Source organism: Protopterus annectens, chromosome 13.part0 (genome assembly GCF_019279795.1).
Source record: "Protopterus annectens isolate FY-2018-M chromosome 13.part0, PAN1.0, whole genome shotgun sequence".
Classification (NCBI taxonomy): domain Eukaryota; kingdom Metazoa; phylum Chordata; order Ceratodontiformes; family Protopteridae; genus Protopterus; species Protopterus annectens.
In genome coordinates, this window is record NC_056747.1 from 1,196,972,188 (window position 1) to 1,196,991,768 (window position 19,581).

A 19,581-nucleotide genomic window follows, 5' to 3' on the forward strand; every position below is an offset into this window, starting at 1 on the left:
TTCTTTTACTGTTCAAGTACTTTCCAGTACCATTGTTTGTAGTCTTTCCTTCCCTTCTTGTACTTGTAAGTACTCTACAATACCATTGTTTGTAGTCTTTCCTTCCCTTCTTGTACTTGTAAGTACTCTACAATACCATTGTTTGTAGTCTTTCCTTCCCTTCTTGTACTTGTAAGTACTCTACAATACCATTGTTTGTAGTCTTTCCTTCCCTTCTTGTACTTGTAAGTACTCTACAATACCATTGTTTGTAGTCTTTCCTTCCCTTCTTGTACTTGTAAGTACTCTACAATACCATTGTTTGTAGTCTTTCCTTCCCTTCTTGTACTTGTAAGTACTCTACAATACCATTGTTTGTAGTCTTTCCTTCCCTTCTTGTACTTGTAAGTACTCTACAATACCATTGTTGGTAGTTCTTTTTTTCCTTGTTAAAAAAAAAAAAAGCCCTATCTATACTATGTGTAGCTATATATATTTATACCTGTTTGTATATATACTTGCATACATACATAACATTTCTTATTGCACATTTGTCGTATTTCTATTTTGGATAGAAATATTGGATAAACCGTCCGGTTTTAAAATGTTTCCTGTGGGCACAGAATTCCAAATTGTGATGCCCACAGGGAATGTGTACTGCTTAGGCCCGAAACACCTGGATAGAGAATATATTTGTGCAGGCTTTAATTTTTGAGTTTTAGTTGACAGGGAGAACATGCTTATTCTTAGAGGTCTTCTTCTTTCTAAAACTTCTCCTGCAGTTACTAGGACTCAAACCCCTAAAAAAAAAAAAAAAAAGTAAATTCTCTTACTAAGGAAAAGGAGACATGTAAAAGCTCTCTTGATTGTCCTTCCACCTCTACCTCAACTTCGGTCCCCTCATCAGAGCCTCCATCAAAAATTTATCCGAAGCTCTGGGCAGAAAGATCTCCTCTAATCCATAGCCACCCATTGACATCTGAGTATATTTCTTCCAGACTGCCTTCTCCATTCCTCAAATAGTCACCCAGAAGACACTCTAGACCTTTTACATTATCAACTCTCCAGTCTTCCAGGAGCCTATCCAGTCCAGACTTAGATAGGATGATGAGTAAGTTTCTCAGGACACAGATTCAAATAGGAGATTTTTCGGCTCCAACCCAATCAGGTCTTAAGAGCCTCCATCAAGCTACACCACCATCGATTTCTCCTTGTCCAATCCATACCTCGGTTTTGGAGCTGTTGTATTTGAAATCCTTGGGAGTGTCTTCTCGGATCTAAAGATTGTTTTGCGACTCCGATGGCTTCTCCGTGTCAACTGGCACCAAGCACCTTAGAGCTGGAGGACTCTTGGAGCTGAAGTGTCGGCATTAGCTCTGGGGCATTGGAGTCTACTTGGAAGTTTATGGAGTCCTTCCTTTCTCCTCAGCATTAGATAGCTGTGTTCTGACTCCTGCCTCAGGTGAGGTGCCAATGGGGTGGCAGGAGCCGATGATCTAAGAGGGTCCAGTGTCAGAGCAGTTGTTTTCTGCTTCTCCTAGAAACTCTGCTTTTGACGTAGTGGAGAGAGTCTTCTCTATACCTAGAGAACAGATAACCTTGATGTCTTCAGCTCAGACATCTTTGTTTTGCATTCTGAGACTTTATCATCCCTTTCACAGGGACAGCCAGTCCAAGGTAGTCTGCAGTCCACCTGTCAGGGCATTATTCCCTCTCCTGATACTTCCCCGAGCATCCCAGTGAGGACTTTCCTCAGAAGAGAGCATGCAGTAGGAGGCACTTAGAATCCCCGCAGGAGTCTGTCACTGACCACACTGATTTTGTTGAAGAGGAGAGGGTCCCCCAGATGACCACCTGAGAATGTCTCTTTTGAAGACATCTTGGAACTCCTTAAACAAAGAGGTAGTTGGTATGCCAATAACCTTTCCCAAGAGGAATCAGTTTTTCTGGAGGCTTTTGGGTCTGGCCCATCTACCTGTGGGGTAACTCCCCCTGTTGATGAGCTTGTAGACCTGGCCTCTCAGTGGGCGTGGAAGGAACTAGACACCATTGAGCCAGTTCCTAAGAGACCAGATAAAATCCTTGTACCTCCAAAAGACTATTCACACTGGAGTAAAGGTGTGCTGGTTGATGCCATGGTGGTTGCGGCAGCCATGAGAAAGGAACTAGCAGAACAGAGTTCCTCTGTCCACCCCACAACTGGGAGTCTAGGGCGCTGGACAGGTTTGGAAAGCATGCCTATGATTTGCCATTAGGTCACTGAATTATTTGGCATATTTTACCAGAATTCAGAGAGATCTGATCAAAGAGCTTACCAGTTCTCTTTTGGGATCCATGTCCTCCAAGGAAGGGAATAGAATTTCCTTGCAGCTGGCTACCCATCGATCAATATGTAATTCGTCCATGAGGTTAATCTCACATGGTGCCAAAGTTACCTCATGGATAGCAGATTCAGGCATTTCCATTAGATGATATGCCTGGAAGTGCTTGTGTGACTTTGCGGAATCATTTAAGTCTTTTGCCAGTGCACCCTTTGACGGAACCATTCTTTTTGGCCAAAGGTAAGACGCACTTTCCAGGTGCGAACAAGAGGGGAAAACCCTGTCTGCTGTAGGTGTATGTTTCTCTACTTCTCAAAGGTCCTTCTATAGGAACCAGTGAGGTGGTAGAAAGATGTGGTTTAAAAAGTCCAAGGGTCCTTTCCAGGAGTCATGTGGAGATAGTTTCCCCAGAGGCAGAGGGGAAAACTCAAATGGAAGATGCCATCCCCATGGCAGAGGTGGTCTGCATAACCAGGGATCTATAGATTCATTCTCCGATTGAGGTCATCAGCACTCCTGAATGGAGGCCTGACTGTTTGTCTCTGGAGGCAGTCAGGGGTCGTCTATCCTTGCACCAGACAGCCTGGTTAAATATCGCAAAAGATTTATGGGTGCAGAGGGTAATATCCAGAGGTTATATTGTACCATTTTCCCAGCCCCTTCCACCAATTCCAAGGAAAATCCCAGATGTTCCACCCAATCAGAGGAAGCAGCTTTTCTAGAAATAAAAAAGCTACTACAAAAGAGTTATCCAAGAGGCCCTTCCAGAATAGAGAGGATCCGGAACTTACTCAAGATTCTTCTTGGTGCCAAAAAAGACAGGCGCCTTGAGACCAATTTTGCATCTCCGCAAACTGAGTCAGTCTGTTCAATATACAAAGCTCCAGATGGTCACGGTTCAGACCATTCTGCCATTTCTGCACAAGGATGATTGGATGTGATTTATAGATCTTCAAGATGCCTACTGTCAATATCAAAATGAACAGGCACTCCAGAAGATACCTACGCTTCCAGTTGGGTACCAGTCATTACCAGTTCAGAGCACTGCCCTTTGGTCTCACCACAGTCCCAAGAGTGTTCACCAAGTGCATGGAAGTCATAGCAGCTCACTTGAGACTGCTCAGATGCCAAATGTTTCCTTATCTAGACAACTGTCTCCTGACTTCTCCAACCAGGCATCAACTGATTCAAACAAGGGACTGCTTACTCCATCTGTGCTCCCATCTGGGAATATCAATCCATTACAACAAATCTCAATTCACCCTAAGTCAGAGTCTGGAATTCATCAGTGTTCATCGGAATACAGTCACTCAAGTAGCTTCTCTTCCTCTGTCTCAAATAGACTCCATACAATTACAGGTCAAGAAGATGGTTCAGAATTCTTCCCTCCCAGCCAGATTGATACTTCAAGCGTTGAGTTCCATGGCTGCAGCAATCACCGTTGTACCATTGGCTAGGTTCCATAGAAGAATCCATCAGTGGACTCCAGCCACTCAATGGTCCATTCTCTGACAGCCATTATCAATGCTAGTCAAAATCACTCAAGACTGTAAAAATTACCTTCTGTGGTGGATCCACTCCAGTCAACTCAACAAAAGCCTTGCTTTTGCTCCCCATTAACCGAATGCCACTGTGACTGGACACCTCTCCGCTCAGGGGGCGGGGGCATTTCTTGGGGAAGAAAGTCCAAGGCACATCGTCCCCAAAGAGCCCAGAGTTGCAGGCCTTTCAAAAGACTCTCCCAAATGGAATTATTGCGATTTACAGACAATGTCAGTGGTCTGGTACACCAGCAGACAAGGGTGAACCAGATCTTACCCTATTTGTTGAGAAGCTGTGAGAGTATGACCGTGGACAATCTCTTCCAGTCGCTTTCTAATAGCAACACAAATTCTGAGGAAATCCAACATGATTGCAGACAAGTTAAGCAGGTCCATTTCGATGCTTTACAAGTGGTTTCTCAATGTCAACATGGTGGAGAGAATTTTCCATCAATGAGGCCAACCATGCTGCGATCTTTTTGCTTCTCCCCTCAACAACAAATGCAACAGGTTATTTGCCCTGATTCCCCCCCCCCCCCACCAGGGAAGTCACTGAGAGATGCTGTACTTTACGCTTGGCCCCCTATCTCCTTTACAGTTATTCTCCATTACCCCTCATTCCCAAATTTTTACAGAATGCATCTTGATTGAAGAACACAGTTACCCTCATTGCTTCTTACTGGCCTCGTCAGATTTGATTTCCCTTCCTTTGGCCGCATCTTCAACATCCACCATCGATTCTGGATCCAACTCTAGACCACCTCTCTTCCAACAGACATGACTAACCCGGACATACCAGGCCTCAAGTTGATCAAATGGTTTCTTCAGTTCCATTGATTGCTAGACAGCCCATGCCTTCCTCCTCTGTCTGTCACATTTTATTTTCTTCCCATAAAGCTTCCATCAGAAAGATTTACAAGAGTAAATGATAAAGATTTGTCCTTTGGGCCCCAAGCAAAAATTTAGACCCCATTTCAGCATTAATTTCAAATGCCCTTGACTTTCTAGCCACAATTTTCAATGAAGATGCTAGTTTTTCAACTAGTAGAGTACAGTTAGCAGCCATTTCCAACTTTTATTTGGGTATAAATAACTCTTACCTTCCTCTAAACTTTGCAAAGCTTTTCTAAGAGGAACTTTTTTACTTATACCCCCCATTAATCCTCGTTGGGATTTAAATGTTGTGCTTCAAGCATTGACTCAGCCTCCCTTTGAACCTTCAGCTAAATCTGGCTAAAATTTTGTCTTGGAAAATCATTTTCTTAGTCGCTATTACATCTGCCAGAAGAGTATCTTAACTCCAAGCTTTGTCTTCTAAACTTCCTTATTTAGTTTTTCACAAGGATAGGGTATCTTTTATGGACTAATCCATCCTTTTTACCAAAGGTGGTTTATGAGTCTAGTATTAATCAGTTCATTAATCTCAACAGTTTTCTTGCCAAATTTTTCAAACAATGGCAAGTATATGTTAAATTTATTGGATGTTCACAGGCAACTACACTTCTGTATTAACAGAACTAAGGGTTTAAGAAAATCTAAACAATTGTTCGTTTCCTTTTCTGATTTCAAACTAGGCAAACCAGTATCTAAAGTTACTGATTGATTATATTTACTTTGTTTATCAAAAAGTGGGCTTACTTTACCAAGACCACAAAGAGTCCACTCCGCAAGGTCAATGGCAACCTCGTCAGCCTTTTTGTCAAGAACTTCCTTGGATGATATTTGAGAAGCTGCAACTTGGGCTAATCCTCATCCTTTTATTGCTCATTACAAACTGGATCTGGTCTGTAGGGGAAGAGCGGCCTTTGGCTGAGCTGTATTCCAGAATATCCTTCCATAGAGCCCTCCCGGGATTTATGTAGCTTGGGACTCTGCCCCAACAGCTGAGGAATGAATGAAAATTACGTCATCAGAATTAAAAGTTATGTACTCACCATAGTGTTCCATCTGTGTTACCAATTTTCTTTCTTCCTCAACTTCCCACCTACATATCATCTCATTATTTTACTTCTGGGGAGATTAAAGAGTATTGTAGGAACCTCTAGTCCTTGTTTGAGCTTCAGATTCCATTCCTTTGTGATCTCCTACTTTTCTGTTAGCTCAGATCTAGTTTGCTGCCCATAGAACTATGTTAGATTAGTGGGGCATTGTGGGTAAAGGGAGGAGCTCGAGAGTTCAAAAGTCCTACAGTGTGGAAGAAGTGGCAGAGTTGGATCGGAGTATCTAATCCGAACCCAAAAGTTTAGGAAGAATGAAAGTGGACAACACAGATAGGAACATTATGGTGAGTACATAACTTTTTATTTTAAAACTGTGAATTAACATGAGTTCTCATGATAATTATTTTTGTAAGAAATATTAACTTTAAGTACAAGGAAAAGAAGAAAACTAGCCATTTTTTACCATTTCTAAACCTGGTGTACTTTATCAGAAAACTTCTACTGCTGAGAGTGTTGGTTTATATTCCATGTCCCTTGCTTCTTTTAATGTAAAATGTATACTTGTTTCCTTTTCAGAATTGATTGCAAAGATGGAAAAGATGAAAGGGAACACATCTGACTACTCGGATCATGAAGACCATGATGATGAGGAAAATTAATAATTTTGTTTGAGTTACATTTTCATACACTTGCTGTGCTCAGTCTTTTGGGCCCTTATGAGCCTTTTTTATTGCTGGAGTCTGCCCCTGCCACAATCTGCTGACTACATCTTGCCATAAGAAGCATTGATTCTTCCTAGACTTTACTACATAGGACCAGCTCTTCCAAGGTGATTTCTTTTCATGAATTTAAGTTGGGGCAAGGGTGAGAGGGTAAATTGATCTAGACACTGCCGAGGAGTCACGGACAGAAGCGAGTCCGTGACCTTATCTGTCTAACCAGAATCTTGTTTTCTTTTTATGGAGGCAGGAAATGATAGGATGCAAGTCTCAAGTTACATCTGCAGACATTCATTGTTGCAGGTTACTGGCGGATGTTTACTAGTATTGGACATTGCATTCCACAATGAGAGACTGGTAACACGGTCTAATGGTATTTTAACCATTACCTTGATGAGCCATCTTACGAATAACAAGTTTTGTATGCATTTGAGAGGAGCTTATACATTTCTGGTGCTCTTAACGATAGTAATTGTATATAGTAAGTATAATTTTTAATTAAAAAGATTCGTTTGACATTTAATTATTTTTGTCTGTACCAGCTTCTTGATTTTGCCTGTTCAAGAAAAGAGATAAATTTTAGTTTCTTTATTGGTTTCCACCTTGCACCTTGTAGTACTGTTTGTGTATTTTTGCAGTTGATGTACATTTTTTCCAGTTTTGCGGTGTCATGAATTTATGCCATAAAGAAGAAAGCCTGTGGAAAACTGCTTCTAACAAAACATAGATTAAAGCATTTATTTTGGCAACATTAGTTTATTAAAAAAAAAGTATGTGTTGTATGTTAAGGACAAATTCCGATTTGCATTTCTGCACACATGCGGTTACTTTACTCGATGACTGTACAATGCCTGCCATAGTTTCTCATTTATGTTTTACCTTGTTATAGTTAATGTATGCATATGTAGTAGTTGCTATTCATTTTCTAATGGCGTTCGGTCTCTTGTTTGAATAAATAAATAAATGAAACAAGGAAAAGAACAAGGAGCATGGATAAATTAGGTAAAGCGCAAACCAGTAAATCCTGTTATTATGCCATGATATATTACACATTTTCAGTACACTGCAGCATTCAGAGTGTTTGGGTTTGCCTACCAGTCGTTGGTGCAGAATTCCCAAAATTGTGGTTGCCTTTCCAAGCAAGCCTTCACTGGTCTATATTAATCAGTGGGACTACGAGTTTTTTGCCTCCTGCCAGTAATATTTGATAGCAATCTCTTTGCTTGTTTAAGTTGTTTTGTACTAGTCCCTGTCGGTTGCATTCACTTTTTTATAGGGTCATAGGTAAGTACTAGGCTAGCTGCCCTTGCAGGCCATTTTAAGCCTAGCCAGTTTCCCTCTCTATGCTTGAAATAAGCTATCCCATTTGGTTATAGATGGACAATAATTGTATATTACCCCTAATGAGAATAACGGGGATCATACCACAGATAATTTGAGGGGACTTGTACATGGGATAAAGCATTTAGGATGTGCTTCTGTCCATTAGTAGGTCAGGGGGAAGTTCTGGGTTAAATTTATTGTTTCTCAACAGTACATAAATTGCGCTTGAAAATAGGGATTAATTTTGTTTTATGTGGATGGGGAGTCTGTTCCATAGCAGTGGTATCCTCTGCAAAATAGACCTATTCCTCCAAACCATAGAAGAGGTTTAGATCCCTAGATTATTTCTAATGCTGTTTGAAATGCTGATGTGTAGTAAATCCGTCAGTAATAAGTCAGAGGATGCTTTGTATACCAGGCACATCACCACTTGGCAGTCTGTAGGATACCTAGAATAGTGACAGGGCTGTGAATCGGTCCATACAGGACATGTTGTTTAGGCCTTGTAACCTTTAAGTAAGGTATGTCTGGGTATTCCATGTGTTGCATGTGCCTAGACAGATGCATGCAAAGGTGACAGTGCAGTGCGTTCACTGGCTGGCCTAATGAGGACTAAATAAAGGAGACAATGACATCCCTAGATCTTGACACAGTTCCTCTGTTTATAAGTTGTGCAGTATAGAAGGACTTTCTTGCACCAATAGATGCATGTTAGTTAAAAGTTAGGTCACTTTGCACATAAGTTCCCAAATCCCAATACCAAATCCCAAACAACTGGGTCGACTTTTAAGTGCATATTGTCAGTGTGGTAGTTCTCTGGGATACTTTTGGCAATGTGTTTCATATTTTTTTCTTTCATTTCCAGTCAGAATTATTAATACTCTGTGGGGGTTAATTAATAATAGACAGTAGAATTATTATTTTTGGGGGGAAGGGTCATATATATCCATTCAGGGTACACTTTTATTACACTGGTCCATATTTTCCTTGATTTTTTTCCCATACAACCCATTCTTGAGTCAGGATTTTTTTTTCCTCACAATAAAACAGAATATGATAACCCAACATAAAAAAGACTTCAGAAAGAGCAGAAAGTCCAAACTGTAAGGGTTGTGTGTGTGTGTGTGTGTGTGTGTGTGTGTGTGTGTGTGTGTGTGTGTGTGTGTGTGTGTGTGTGTGTGTGTGTGTGTGTGTGTGTGTATGTGTGTATATATATATATATATATATATATATAGTAGTGGTGTACCAGTAAATGTTTGCCATGTTACTCCACATAGAGTGGAGCTCAGTAAAAGCTGTTGTTTGTACATCTCTGCCACCTCTTCATTTTGTCTTCTTGTTTGTGCGTGCTTAACATACTACGTAGTATGCACATACTACATTTTGCAACAAATGTTTCCTTTATATTGCATAGTGTTTTGGGGCTTCTTAAACACTTTTCCTCAGGATGAGAAATCTCACAAATTTACCCCTACCTTGTCCAGCAATGTGCAAAACACAGCAACATTTATCAGTTTTCATTATAAAAATACCAGTAAAAATAATTTTTGGTTTTGCATCCTGACATTTCACATATACTGAAATGAGTCATGTCTAGGAATTTCTGTATAAAATTAGATTTTTATATCTGAAGTCTTAGGATTACTTCTCAGCAATATTGTTTTTCCTTTTTATTTTCAGACACAAGGCTGCTGAAGTACCATTTTGTATTGCTGCAGCTGATAATTTTGACTTGAAATGTTCATTTCAGAAATGTTTCTGAAGCCATGTAGTAATTTGTCTGAAAGCTAAAAAATCGGAATTTGAGTGTTTGAGTTGTAATTCAGTGCAAGTGAAATTGTACTAAAACTGGTAGAAATCCATTGTGCAGCATTACTTCATGTCACTTGCAAGGAACTGTAAAGATATTGCAAGCTTTTGGCCTCAAAGATGATGAAAAAGACATGTTTGCAGGTCTGAGAGACAAGGATGTCAGGTATCTTGCAAGCCAGAAAAGAATCCTCCCCTCCATGTTTACAGCTTTTTATTTTTCACTAGAAATCAAAGGGTTTGAGACCGTAGATGTTTACAGGACTGAGTTTGAAACACAGAGCACTTGGAGACGTGCACAACTGACTGATGAGAGAAAGGCATCAGGAATGATGAAGTCATTATTAGGCTGTCAAGAAAATGAGAGCTGACATATGAAGCAACGGAATCCTTAAATATTTAGTTCACTTGTTTGATTTTTTTAAACATCTTTATTAAACTATTAAAGACATGGGCACACATACGTTAACAGAAAAGAAAAAAACATAATAATGTGTTTTCTTTCATGCATTATACATTGCGGATGTGTTTTCTTTCTTTATAACAACTGTCATACTCTCCAACATTACATGTATTGTGTGATTTCATGCCTTCCTTTAAACCTCTCTCCTCTTGCAGAACATTATTCTGTGTGTATTGTTCCTACAAATTTTTTTTATTTCTATGTAATTTGCTCATTCCCTTATCTAAATATTTCACTTACAGTTTTTTTATTTCTTTGACAAGGAAACACTCCATTTAGTCACATATTCATAATGTCAAATGTTTTTTTACGCCAGCAAAAGTGATCAAACCTCATTTGATTGCTTCTGCCGGTGTTAAGTCTATGTGAGATTGTGAACAGTGAGGATCGGGGAATTTACCCTTTTTCCACTGTAGAGTGATTTTGGAGTTGGTATATTTAATTATCATAGGGTGTGGGAGTGCAGGGGGGCTTGCCCCCCCCCCTGCAAAAAATGCATTGTTGTCTTTTTGACTTTTGATCTTTCAGGATTAATGTTTAGCCATTTGACATTTGTGTGCATAGATGTTTTGAAATACATATATCCCTTTAACAATATTCAATATCTGAATTACATTTGGTTTAGATTTTGATATCCATTTTCTAGTAATTGCTTTTTTTGGCAGCCAATACCATTAAACTTACTAAATCCTTACGATGTCTAGGCAGTTCACGTTCTGTGTCCCAGCTCAAAGGAATCATTTTCTTAGTTAAAGCAATTTGTTCCCCCAGTATTTCTGACAGAGTACTGTGTAGTGTAGTGTTAAGTCTGCCACATCATCACACTCCAAACAACATGTTCCCAGTTACCTCACTCTTTTGTTTCACATCTCCAGCATTTAATATTTTGCATGAGGAAAATTTTAATTGACTGTACTGAGTGTAAGAATACCTATGCAAAAAATTCCAAGCAAGAATCCTAAATGTTCTGAACAGTCTTACATACTTGGGAGCCAGACAAGTATCCTTCCTTTATTCTTTTGTAAATTGTTTTTTCAAACTCTCTCAATCTTTTCTAACCTTCTCTGATTCATACTGTTATCATGCAATATTTTATATGCCCTACTGTTTACCCCTTTAACAACAGCTTCTGTTATTGACTCTACTGAATACTCTACAAGTACTGGTCTTTCACTCACAGAACTCTCTCCTATCCCTTTCCCTTTGCCTGTACTTGGATAGCACTCTCTGGTAGGGAAGAAAATTTGTGACTTGCAGTGCAAACTTCTGCTTAGCCTTATCACACATTGCTATCTTTCCCTCTCGAAGTTCTTCTTGCTTCACTGTTGCAGTCATCACACTTTGGGGGGGGGTTATCTGCCTGTAGGTACCCCTCAGTCAGCCCGACTACCAGAGACTTAGTATTTCTGTGTCAGTTGCTATAGCTTCAGGACTGAAGTCAGGTCGTCATGGGTATAAAAACAGGCAGCCAACGACATTACATCAGTCTTTCTTGCCGAGGAGCCCAAAGCAGAAGCAGTTCGCACGAGTGCCGGTCAGCCGCTACCTGAGTTTTTGTTTCCAAATTGAATCATTCTGAAGTCTTCTAAAGCAAAGTACCCCATTGGGGATCCTTTTTTTCTTGCTCTAACCAGTGTCAGAAAAAGTTAACAATTGTCTCGCCTGTGGAAAGCAAATACCACACCGAGATTTCCATTCTTACTGTGTCACCGATGTACCTCGCTGTTGGTTTTGTGCTTTGTTCAACTCCCGAACTATTCATCGTCGGGCCCTTATTGTCGCTAAATACTTTCACTGTCGATCTCCGTATTCCGAAATGGCTTCGGTAAGCCATCCAACTACCGATCTTCCGAAAAAACATAAGGATAAAGACTGAGACTGCACAGGTCCAAAACCGCCAACAACACTAACGTTAAGCTAGTCGCCAGTTCGCCGGTACTCAGTGCTGCACTTTCGCAGCCCCTGATGCCCACTTCAATAAATCTGCAGGCCACTACCAAGACCCGTTCGGAGTCCGGTGTCCCACGAAACTCTCCTTTGACTCGTGAACCTGCGGATGTCTCTATATTGGATTGGTCCGGAGCCGCTGTGCAGGCACCGGCTTCTGAGAAAGTTCTTCGCATTACCGATATTCAACACAAGCCAACGACTTATTTTGCGTCTTCAGTTATGTCTAAAACTACCGAGTTTCTAAGGCCAAGAGTATGAGCTACGCCTAAAAAACCGACGACCCAAACTCAAGCACTTGCTTCCTTGCCACAACATCAAATGCTTAAAATGGCAGAAGACCTGATTATGCTGATTAGGGGAAGCCAGCCTTCCCCTGCTAAAAGAAAGAGACGTGTCCCCAGCAGCTTTAATAGACCAAGAGTCCGACAACTCTGAGGTTTCTGAATATGCAGACATGCCTTTATCTGCTTCTGAGGATTCAGATGTAGAGGACTCCATTCCCTCTGCTTCCCCTCTAGAGGATTTTCTTTTGGGGAAACCCTACATTCTTTAAGAGAGCATTTACACTGGGAATGCCAGGATTATCCCCAGTCGAAAAAGAGACTCTGGGAATTTTTAGATTTACCACAACACAGACCCTTAGCTTTCCCTCCTGTTCTGGATGTTGTGGATGATGTCTATCCCTCCTGTTCTGGATGTTGTGGATGATGTCTTTATGGAATCCAGTGTAACTCCTGATACTTTGCCCCCTGCTCCTAGGAAACCAGACAGGTACTACAGAGTCCCTGACTCTCACAAATTTCTTTTCAAAAATCCTACTGCTGATCCAGAGGTCATCTCCCAGGGGCCTAAAGGTATAAAAGCAACTACAGCTAAGAATCCTACCCCTTCGGACAGGGATTCCCGAGCTTTAGACAGAATGGTATACACCTCTGCAACTCTCGCCATTATTGCATTGAATTGCCAGTTTCACATGCTGAAATATCAGCAACATATGGAACTTAACATATGGAACATAAGCAAAAATTAGCTACCTTTACAGATTATGCAGAAAATAAAGAATTAAAAGAGCTTATGCATTCTGCAAGCCAAGTAAGTAGGCATACCTTGCAATGTGGCTTTGATGCCCTAGAAGCATCTTGCAGGGCATCAGTCACTGGCTCTGTACTGAGAAGGCATGCTTGGCTTAAGGAGCAAACCTTGTCAGACCATGTCAAATCAAAATTACTAGATGCTCTTTTGAACAAGGACAATCTGACACCAAAGCAGAAGAGGTTCTAAAAAAGATGGAAGAAAAACCTAAGTCTATGCAGATAGTCACAGATTATTTGCAAGTGCAGCCTCCAAGATTCAGTAGGCATTGCCCCTCGAAACACTGGTCCTTTCCAGCCCCCTCAAGGCCATCTCAAACTAGACCCAGGGCAAACAGACCCCTCCCCAGATTACAGTCTCAGGGTATGCAGAGATCTAAGCAATGGAGTACCTCCACTTCTAAAACAGGGAGTGCTAAGCCGCCCCCTTACGGAAAGAATTCACAATGACTTCTCAACTCCACTCCTCACCTCTGCCCAGTTGCTCATGCCCCTAGGAGGAAAGCATGCCCATCATGCAAAAAACTGGACCTCCATCACCAACAACTAATGGGTCCTCAGCATTGTATCCCAGGGGTACAAATTTTACTTCCACTCACTGCCAACCCCAAAAGGGTTCCCAGACCTTCCTCCAAACCAGTGGGAAGAGGCACAGAACCAAGTTCAGTCCCTACTGTCCATAAGGGCAATTCAACCTGTTTCCTGCAGAACAGATAGGTCAAGGGTTTTATTCCAGACTTTTCCTGGTACCCAGAAAAGAGGGCACTTGGTGCCCAATTCTAGATCTTTCCATTCTAAACTACTTCCTGGTGGTACCAAAATTCAAAATGCTCACCCTTCAGCAGCTTCTTCCTATGCTGTCCAAAGATGCCTGGTTAGCCACCCTAGACCTAAAAGAAGCCTATCTGCACATCCCTATCAGGGACTCATGCAGGAAATGCCTACGTTTCAGGGCAGGATCTATGCATTATCAGTTCTCTGCACTTCCCTTTGGCTTATGTACTTCTCCCAGAGTCATCACAAAATGCTTGGCTCCAGCCATTGCCTATTGCAGACGGAGAAAGATTTAAATTTACACTTACTTGGACGATTGCCTGATTCGGGCAGACAGTCAGGAAAAACTGTTGCAGCACCTGACATTTATAAAGAACCTTCTAACCTCCCTGGGGTCCACTATCAACAAAAAGAAATCAAAACTAGTCCCCAGTCAAAAGATTGTATTCCTTGGGGCAAGCTTGGACACAGCATCCCAGATGGCATTCCTTACTCCAGAAAAACAAACCTGTCTAACAGGCTACTTCACTCAAATGGCCACCAGAACTCAGCTGTCCGCAAGAAAGATACTGCAGGCCCTAGGGTTCATGGCCTCTTGCATTCTACTAATTCCATATGCCAGACTGCATATGAGGAAACTTCAGTGGTACTTAAAAAGTCTTTGGTGCCAACATTATCAACAGCTGCAAACCATCATACCTTGTCTAAGGATAGAGTTTCTTTGGTGGGCAGCAGCATGCAACCACAACAAGGGACTTCCCTTAACTCAACCCCACGCCATCCAGACCCCCTAACCACAGACGCATCAGACTATGCCTGGGGGGCACACTGGACAACAAGTGCATTCAGGGCCACTGGAGCCCAAGTCAAATTCATCTGCACATCAACTAAAAAGAGATGCTAGCTGTTCAGCATGCTCTGACAGCTTTCAGATCCCTCCTCTCACCAGGACCCCTGCTAATTAAAACAGACAACACCACAGTTATGTGGTACATCAACAAGCAGGGGGGAAGCTCACTCTGCAGGCTAGCCATGGCCCTGTAGAACACTGCCTTGGACATGCATATTCATCTGCAAGCTCAATTCCTGCCAGGCAAACAAAACTGTCTGGCAGACGACTTGAGCAGAAATCTCCTAGACCCACGCGAGTGGCAATTAGACCCCAGCACTTTCAGCCTTCTAACTCAGAAATGGGGTACCCCGGAGGTGGATCTTTTTGCCTCCCCCTACAATCACCAGCTCAGCAGATTCTGCACCAGGACACCTCACAACAGGGCCTGGAAAGTGGATGCCCTATTCCTTCCAGTGGGTAAACCTCTCAATCTATGCATTTCCCCTGCTGCCTCTTCTCACGAGAATATTATTCAAGATAAGACAGGGCAGACCAAGGGCAATCCTAATTGCCCCCGACTGGCCACGCCAGCACTGGTACCCACTACTGCGCAGCCTATCACCGGTGCCATCCTGGCACCTACCCCAGATCCCAACCCTCTTCATTCAGCAGGGGGGGACATATCTTGCATCCACAACTGCAAACCCTGAATCTTGCAGCCTGGCTTATTCCTTGAATTCTCCCCCAGTGACCAGCCTAAGCAAGCAGGTGCTGGACATCATTCTTGAAGCCAGAAGACCCATTACAAGGAAATCCTATGCAAATAAGTGGAAAAGGTATTGTTCCTGGATTCATTCTAAAGGAGAGGACACAACACTGCCCTCCTTACCTCTAATCCTGGTTTACCTAGCAGATCTACTCTACAGAGGCCTGTCCTTCTCTTCCATTAAGATCCATGCGCCTGCCATCTTGGCTCATTACAACATTGAGCCACCTCTCTTCTGTCACCCTCTCATCAAACAGTTTCTGAGAGGGGCAAACAACTTAAGGCCACCAAGAAGAGCCCCCCACCCCTGCTTGGGACCTTAACTTTGTACTTGAAAAGTACTTTGAGCCTGCAGCATCAGCAGAGTTAAAATTCCACTCTTGGAAAACAGCCTTGCTTCTGGACATCACTTTAGCTAGAAGAGTGTCTGAGCTACAAGCACTTATGGCTGTGGAACCCTTCATTATTTTTCATGCTGACAGGGTCTCCCTCAGGAGTAACCCTTCCTTTATGCCTAAAGTGGTGTCCAGTGCGGCTCTCAACCAATCTATCCATTTCCCAGCCTTCTTTCCTAACCCTCAAATTAAAGCGGAAAGCATCCTGCACTCTTTAGACATGCACAGACAGCTCAGATTCTACCTTGATAGGACTAAGCCCTTCAGGAAATCTGACCAGTTACTAGTCAGTTTTGCACCAGGGGCAGAGGGCAAGGCCATTTCAAAACAAACAATTTCCAAATGGATAGCACACTGTATCCATTTTTGCTACAAACACGATGGGAAACCAACCCCTCAGGGGGTCAGGACACATTCCACTAGGGCAACTTCTACCTCTACCTCTACAGCATTTCTCAGGGGAGTCCCTACCAGGAACATTCTGGAAGCTGCTACCTGGAGTTCTGTTCACACCTTCACCAAGCATTACCACCTGCCTATCTTTTCCAAATCCAGGGTGGGTTTTGCAACAGCAGTCCTGCAGGGAATACTAGCCAGCCCCAACTCTTCTTGACAGTCTCCACCCATTCTTCAACTTTGAGAATCAACCCGTGTGTGATGACTGCAACAGTGAAACATGAAGAACATAATACAGTTGTGTGCACTTACCATAAATGTAGATGCTCGAGTGTATTCACTGTTGCAGTCCTGGTTTCCCACCCTCCAGCCCCCTTCTCTCTCTCTTCTGTCTATTACTCACACCTTACAGGGCTATTGGTATTTACTTTTTATGGGTGGTGTTTTCCCACCATAACTTAGCTCCCTATTTGGGGGGCTCCTGACATTTGGGGCAAGAAAAGCTGATGTAATGGTGTCGGCTGCCTGTTTTTATACCCCTGATGACCTGACGTCAGTCCTGAAGTGACAGCAACCGACGCAGAAATACGAAGTCTCTGATATTTGGACCGACTGTGGGCTACCTACAGGCAGATAACCCCCCCCCCCCAAGTTTAATGACTGCAACAGTGAATACACTCGAACATCTACATTTATGGTAAGTGTACACAACTGTACTTTGTGCTCCCAATATCTTGGTTCCTTTTCCAGTTTTCTACAGAAAATTCCATCTGTTTTCTGTATCCCTATTTGCAGTCATCTCTTTTGGCAAAATCTCCTTTCTTCATTCCCATGTAGGTCAAAGGTTTAATTGAGAAGCTGGATGCAAGCAAATAAGACTGTGGGTGAAAATGGAGGCACAGTCAAGATAAAATTAAGTGAGGTGAAAATCAGTATGTTACTGCTGATGTCTGCATGCTTTCCTAGATGGCTCCTCATCTGGTTCAAGCACAAGAAAGCACTTTCTAATATTTCTCATATTTGTAAGCCATGTGGAAGTCCAAAATCAGTTGATCAAAATGTATTCAAATCAAAATCTTTGCAGCAAAATATACTTGCAGAAGAAAAAGAAATGAAAGGTTTGCAGGCACAGATGAGATTTGAGATATGTAATGTGAATGCAAGCAGATTATGTGCAGAATGAGTGATGATCGTAGGTTATAAAGTTTGTGATGAGACAGAAATGTCAGATTTAAGTTTTAAGCTTTTAAAAGTATCCTTAGTGTAAGAGTTTTATGTGGTGTCCCCTACCTGCAGCCTCCTCCTTTTCATCCTTTACAGGGTCATCTGACAGTTGTCTCATGCACACAGCCTACTAAGCTAAAATAAAATTCCTCTACACTGGCTATTCCCCAAGTGGTAGAGTAGCAAAGACCTACTTCAAGATTTGCTGCTGTGTACGTGAAGCATAAAACTTTAAAAGTAGCATTTGGAAGGGAGCATACTCGAGCAGAGGGCCCACTAAAGTTTAGTGTTAGCTACCCAGGCAAAATCAGTAGGGTCAGTCTGCATTCATAGGAGCTATACTTTAACAAAGTATGTTTTTGTGCCTGTAACATGTTTTGCCAAATAGGACAAAGTTAGCACCCTTTCATATCTCCCACTTCTACTTCTTAAGCCCCGTACTTGGCCCTCTCACTATCTTTCTTAACTCCTTTTCAGTACTGCACATTTAATTCTTACGCTGTCTACCTACTCTTAAATATTTCCTAACATTTCTTCCATCTCAGATCTTTCCTTTTCTAACAGTTTGTAAAGTACAATTACCTGTTCCTGTGGAAGCGAGCACAGATTGTCTCTTTAAACAAGACTCCCCCTGTCTTAGTTGGCCCTGCCACATTTGTCCTCACTGTGCTCAGGCTCACTTCACTCCCCTACTCCCAATTTCCACACTCCCCCTTCTGTTTAAATGTATACTTTATCAGCCCCCTCCCCTTAGTTGTAGACAAAGTAATCAGTTACCATTTCATCAGTATCCCATTTCATCCCATCAGTCAACCTCTCCATGTTAATCTTACACTTGCCTTTCCATCTAATGCCGAAACCTGTCCTTTTGCTTTGTAATCTATTCTAGTCTTCCAAAACACCCTGCTTCATCTGTCCTCTGTAAATACTCTTACGAATCATTGCATTGAGACATCTCTCTCCACTTACTCTCGCAACTTTAACCACTCTATTTACTGTTAAAAACTTGACCTTCAACTAGTCATACATACCCCCCACCCCCAAGATAGTGGTAAGACTGCACATCTGCTCTAACATCAGTCCTCTAACTCTTTTGTCAAATTATATTCCATATGTTCTCCATCCTTTACCTCAAGTCACAGTTTAACTAATGTCAATACTGCTACTTTCCATGCTCACTTCACTCGTGTCACATCCGGTTATTCTACTCTCTTAACAAATCTCTCCTCCATGACAGACCTTCACACACCACAGCATAATGCTTTTCCCTTCTTATTCATTATATCTCCTTGTATCTTATCACTCAACATGTTCTGGCCTTTTCTTGCAGAAGTACAGTAAATCTAAGGTTAACACCCAAAATCCAGCAGTAAAACGTGGAACATAAATGTATATGGCTGTTTGCCCCCTTGTACTCTGCTTCCACAGAGAAACTCTGAGAATCTTCGCACAAACTCTGATCCTACATGTTAAATTCTCATTGCAGCTACATCCCCACCATCCAACGCTACTAATTCACATTACTCAATTATTCCTGTTTAACATGGATTTCTGAAGCATGTGTAAAAACCTTCAGGGCATGCATGTATTCCTAGATTTTTACTAACAATGATATACAAGTTGTAACTGAGACTTCAGTAAAACAAGAAATAAACAACATTGAAAACATTCTCTGTGGCTTCACCATACTTAGAATGAATAGGAAACGTAAAAGGACAGGAGGAGTAGCCATCTTTTACAAAACATCTTAGAACTTGCCTCACTCTATCCACTTGAATGTCCACATATTCCATAATGATGTACTACTACTAGCCCACCCCAAAATTAACCACAGAAAAAATATATGCATCTCAACTCTTTATATCCCACCAGGTAATATTATCAGTGCTGAAAATATCCTCCATTGGATGTCTGTTAACATCCATCACAAAACATTCTCGACATTGATTTGCAACCCTTTTAATAAGGACAGCCCCAAAGATTTAATACAGTTATGGATTCATCACTAGGTTCAACAAAAATACTAGCCGAGAATCCATCCTTGATTGAATTCTAAC

At 41.8% G+C, this 19,581-nt stretch overlaps 1 protein-coding gene across 1 annotated transcript in view; it reads left to right on the forward strand.

Annotated features, from left to right (window-relative positions):
- RNF113A (ring finger protein 113A) overlaps window positions 1-7,251 on the forward strand; it is a 379,605-nt gene extending 372,354 nt beyond the window's left edge. The window contains exon 10 of the mRNA XM_044055201.1: window positions 6,358-7,251. Coding sequence (XP_043911136.1) covers window positions 6,358-6,440 — 83 coding nt within the window. The 3' untranslated portion in view covers window positions 6,441-7,251. The remainder of the gene's footprint in view (window positions 1-6,357) is intronic.
- Window positions 7,252-19,581: the final 12,330 nt, after the last annotated feature.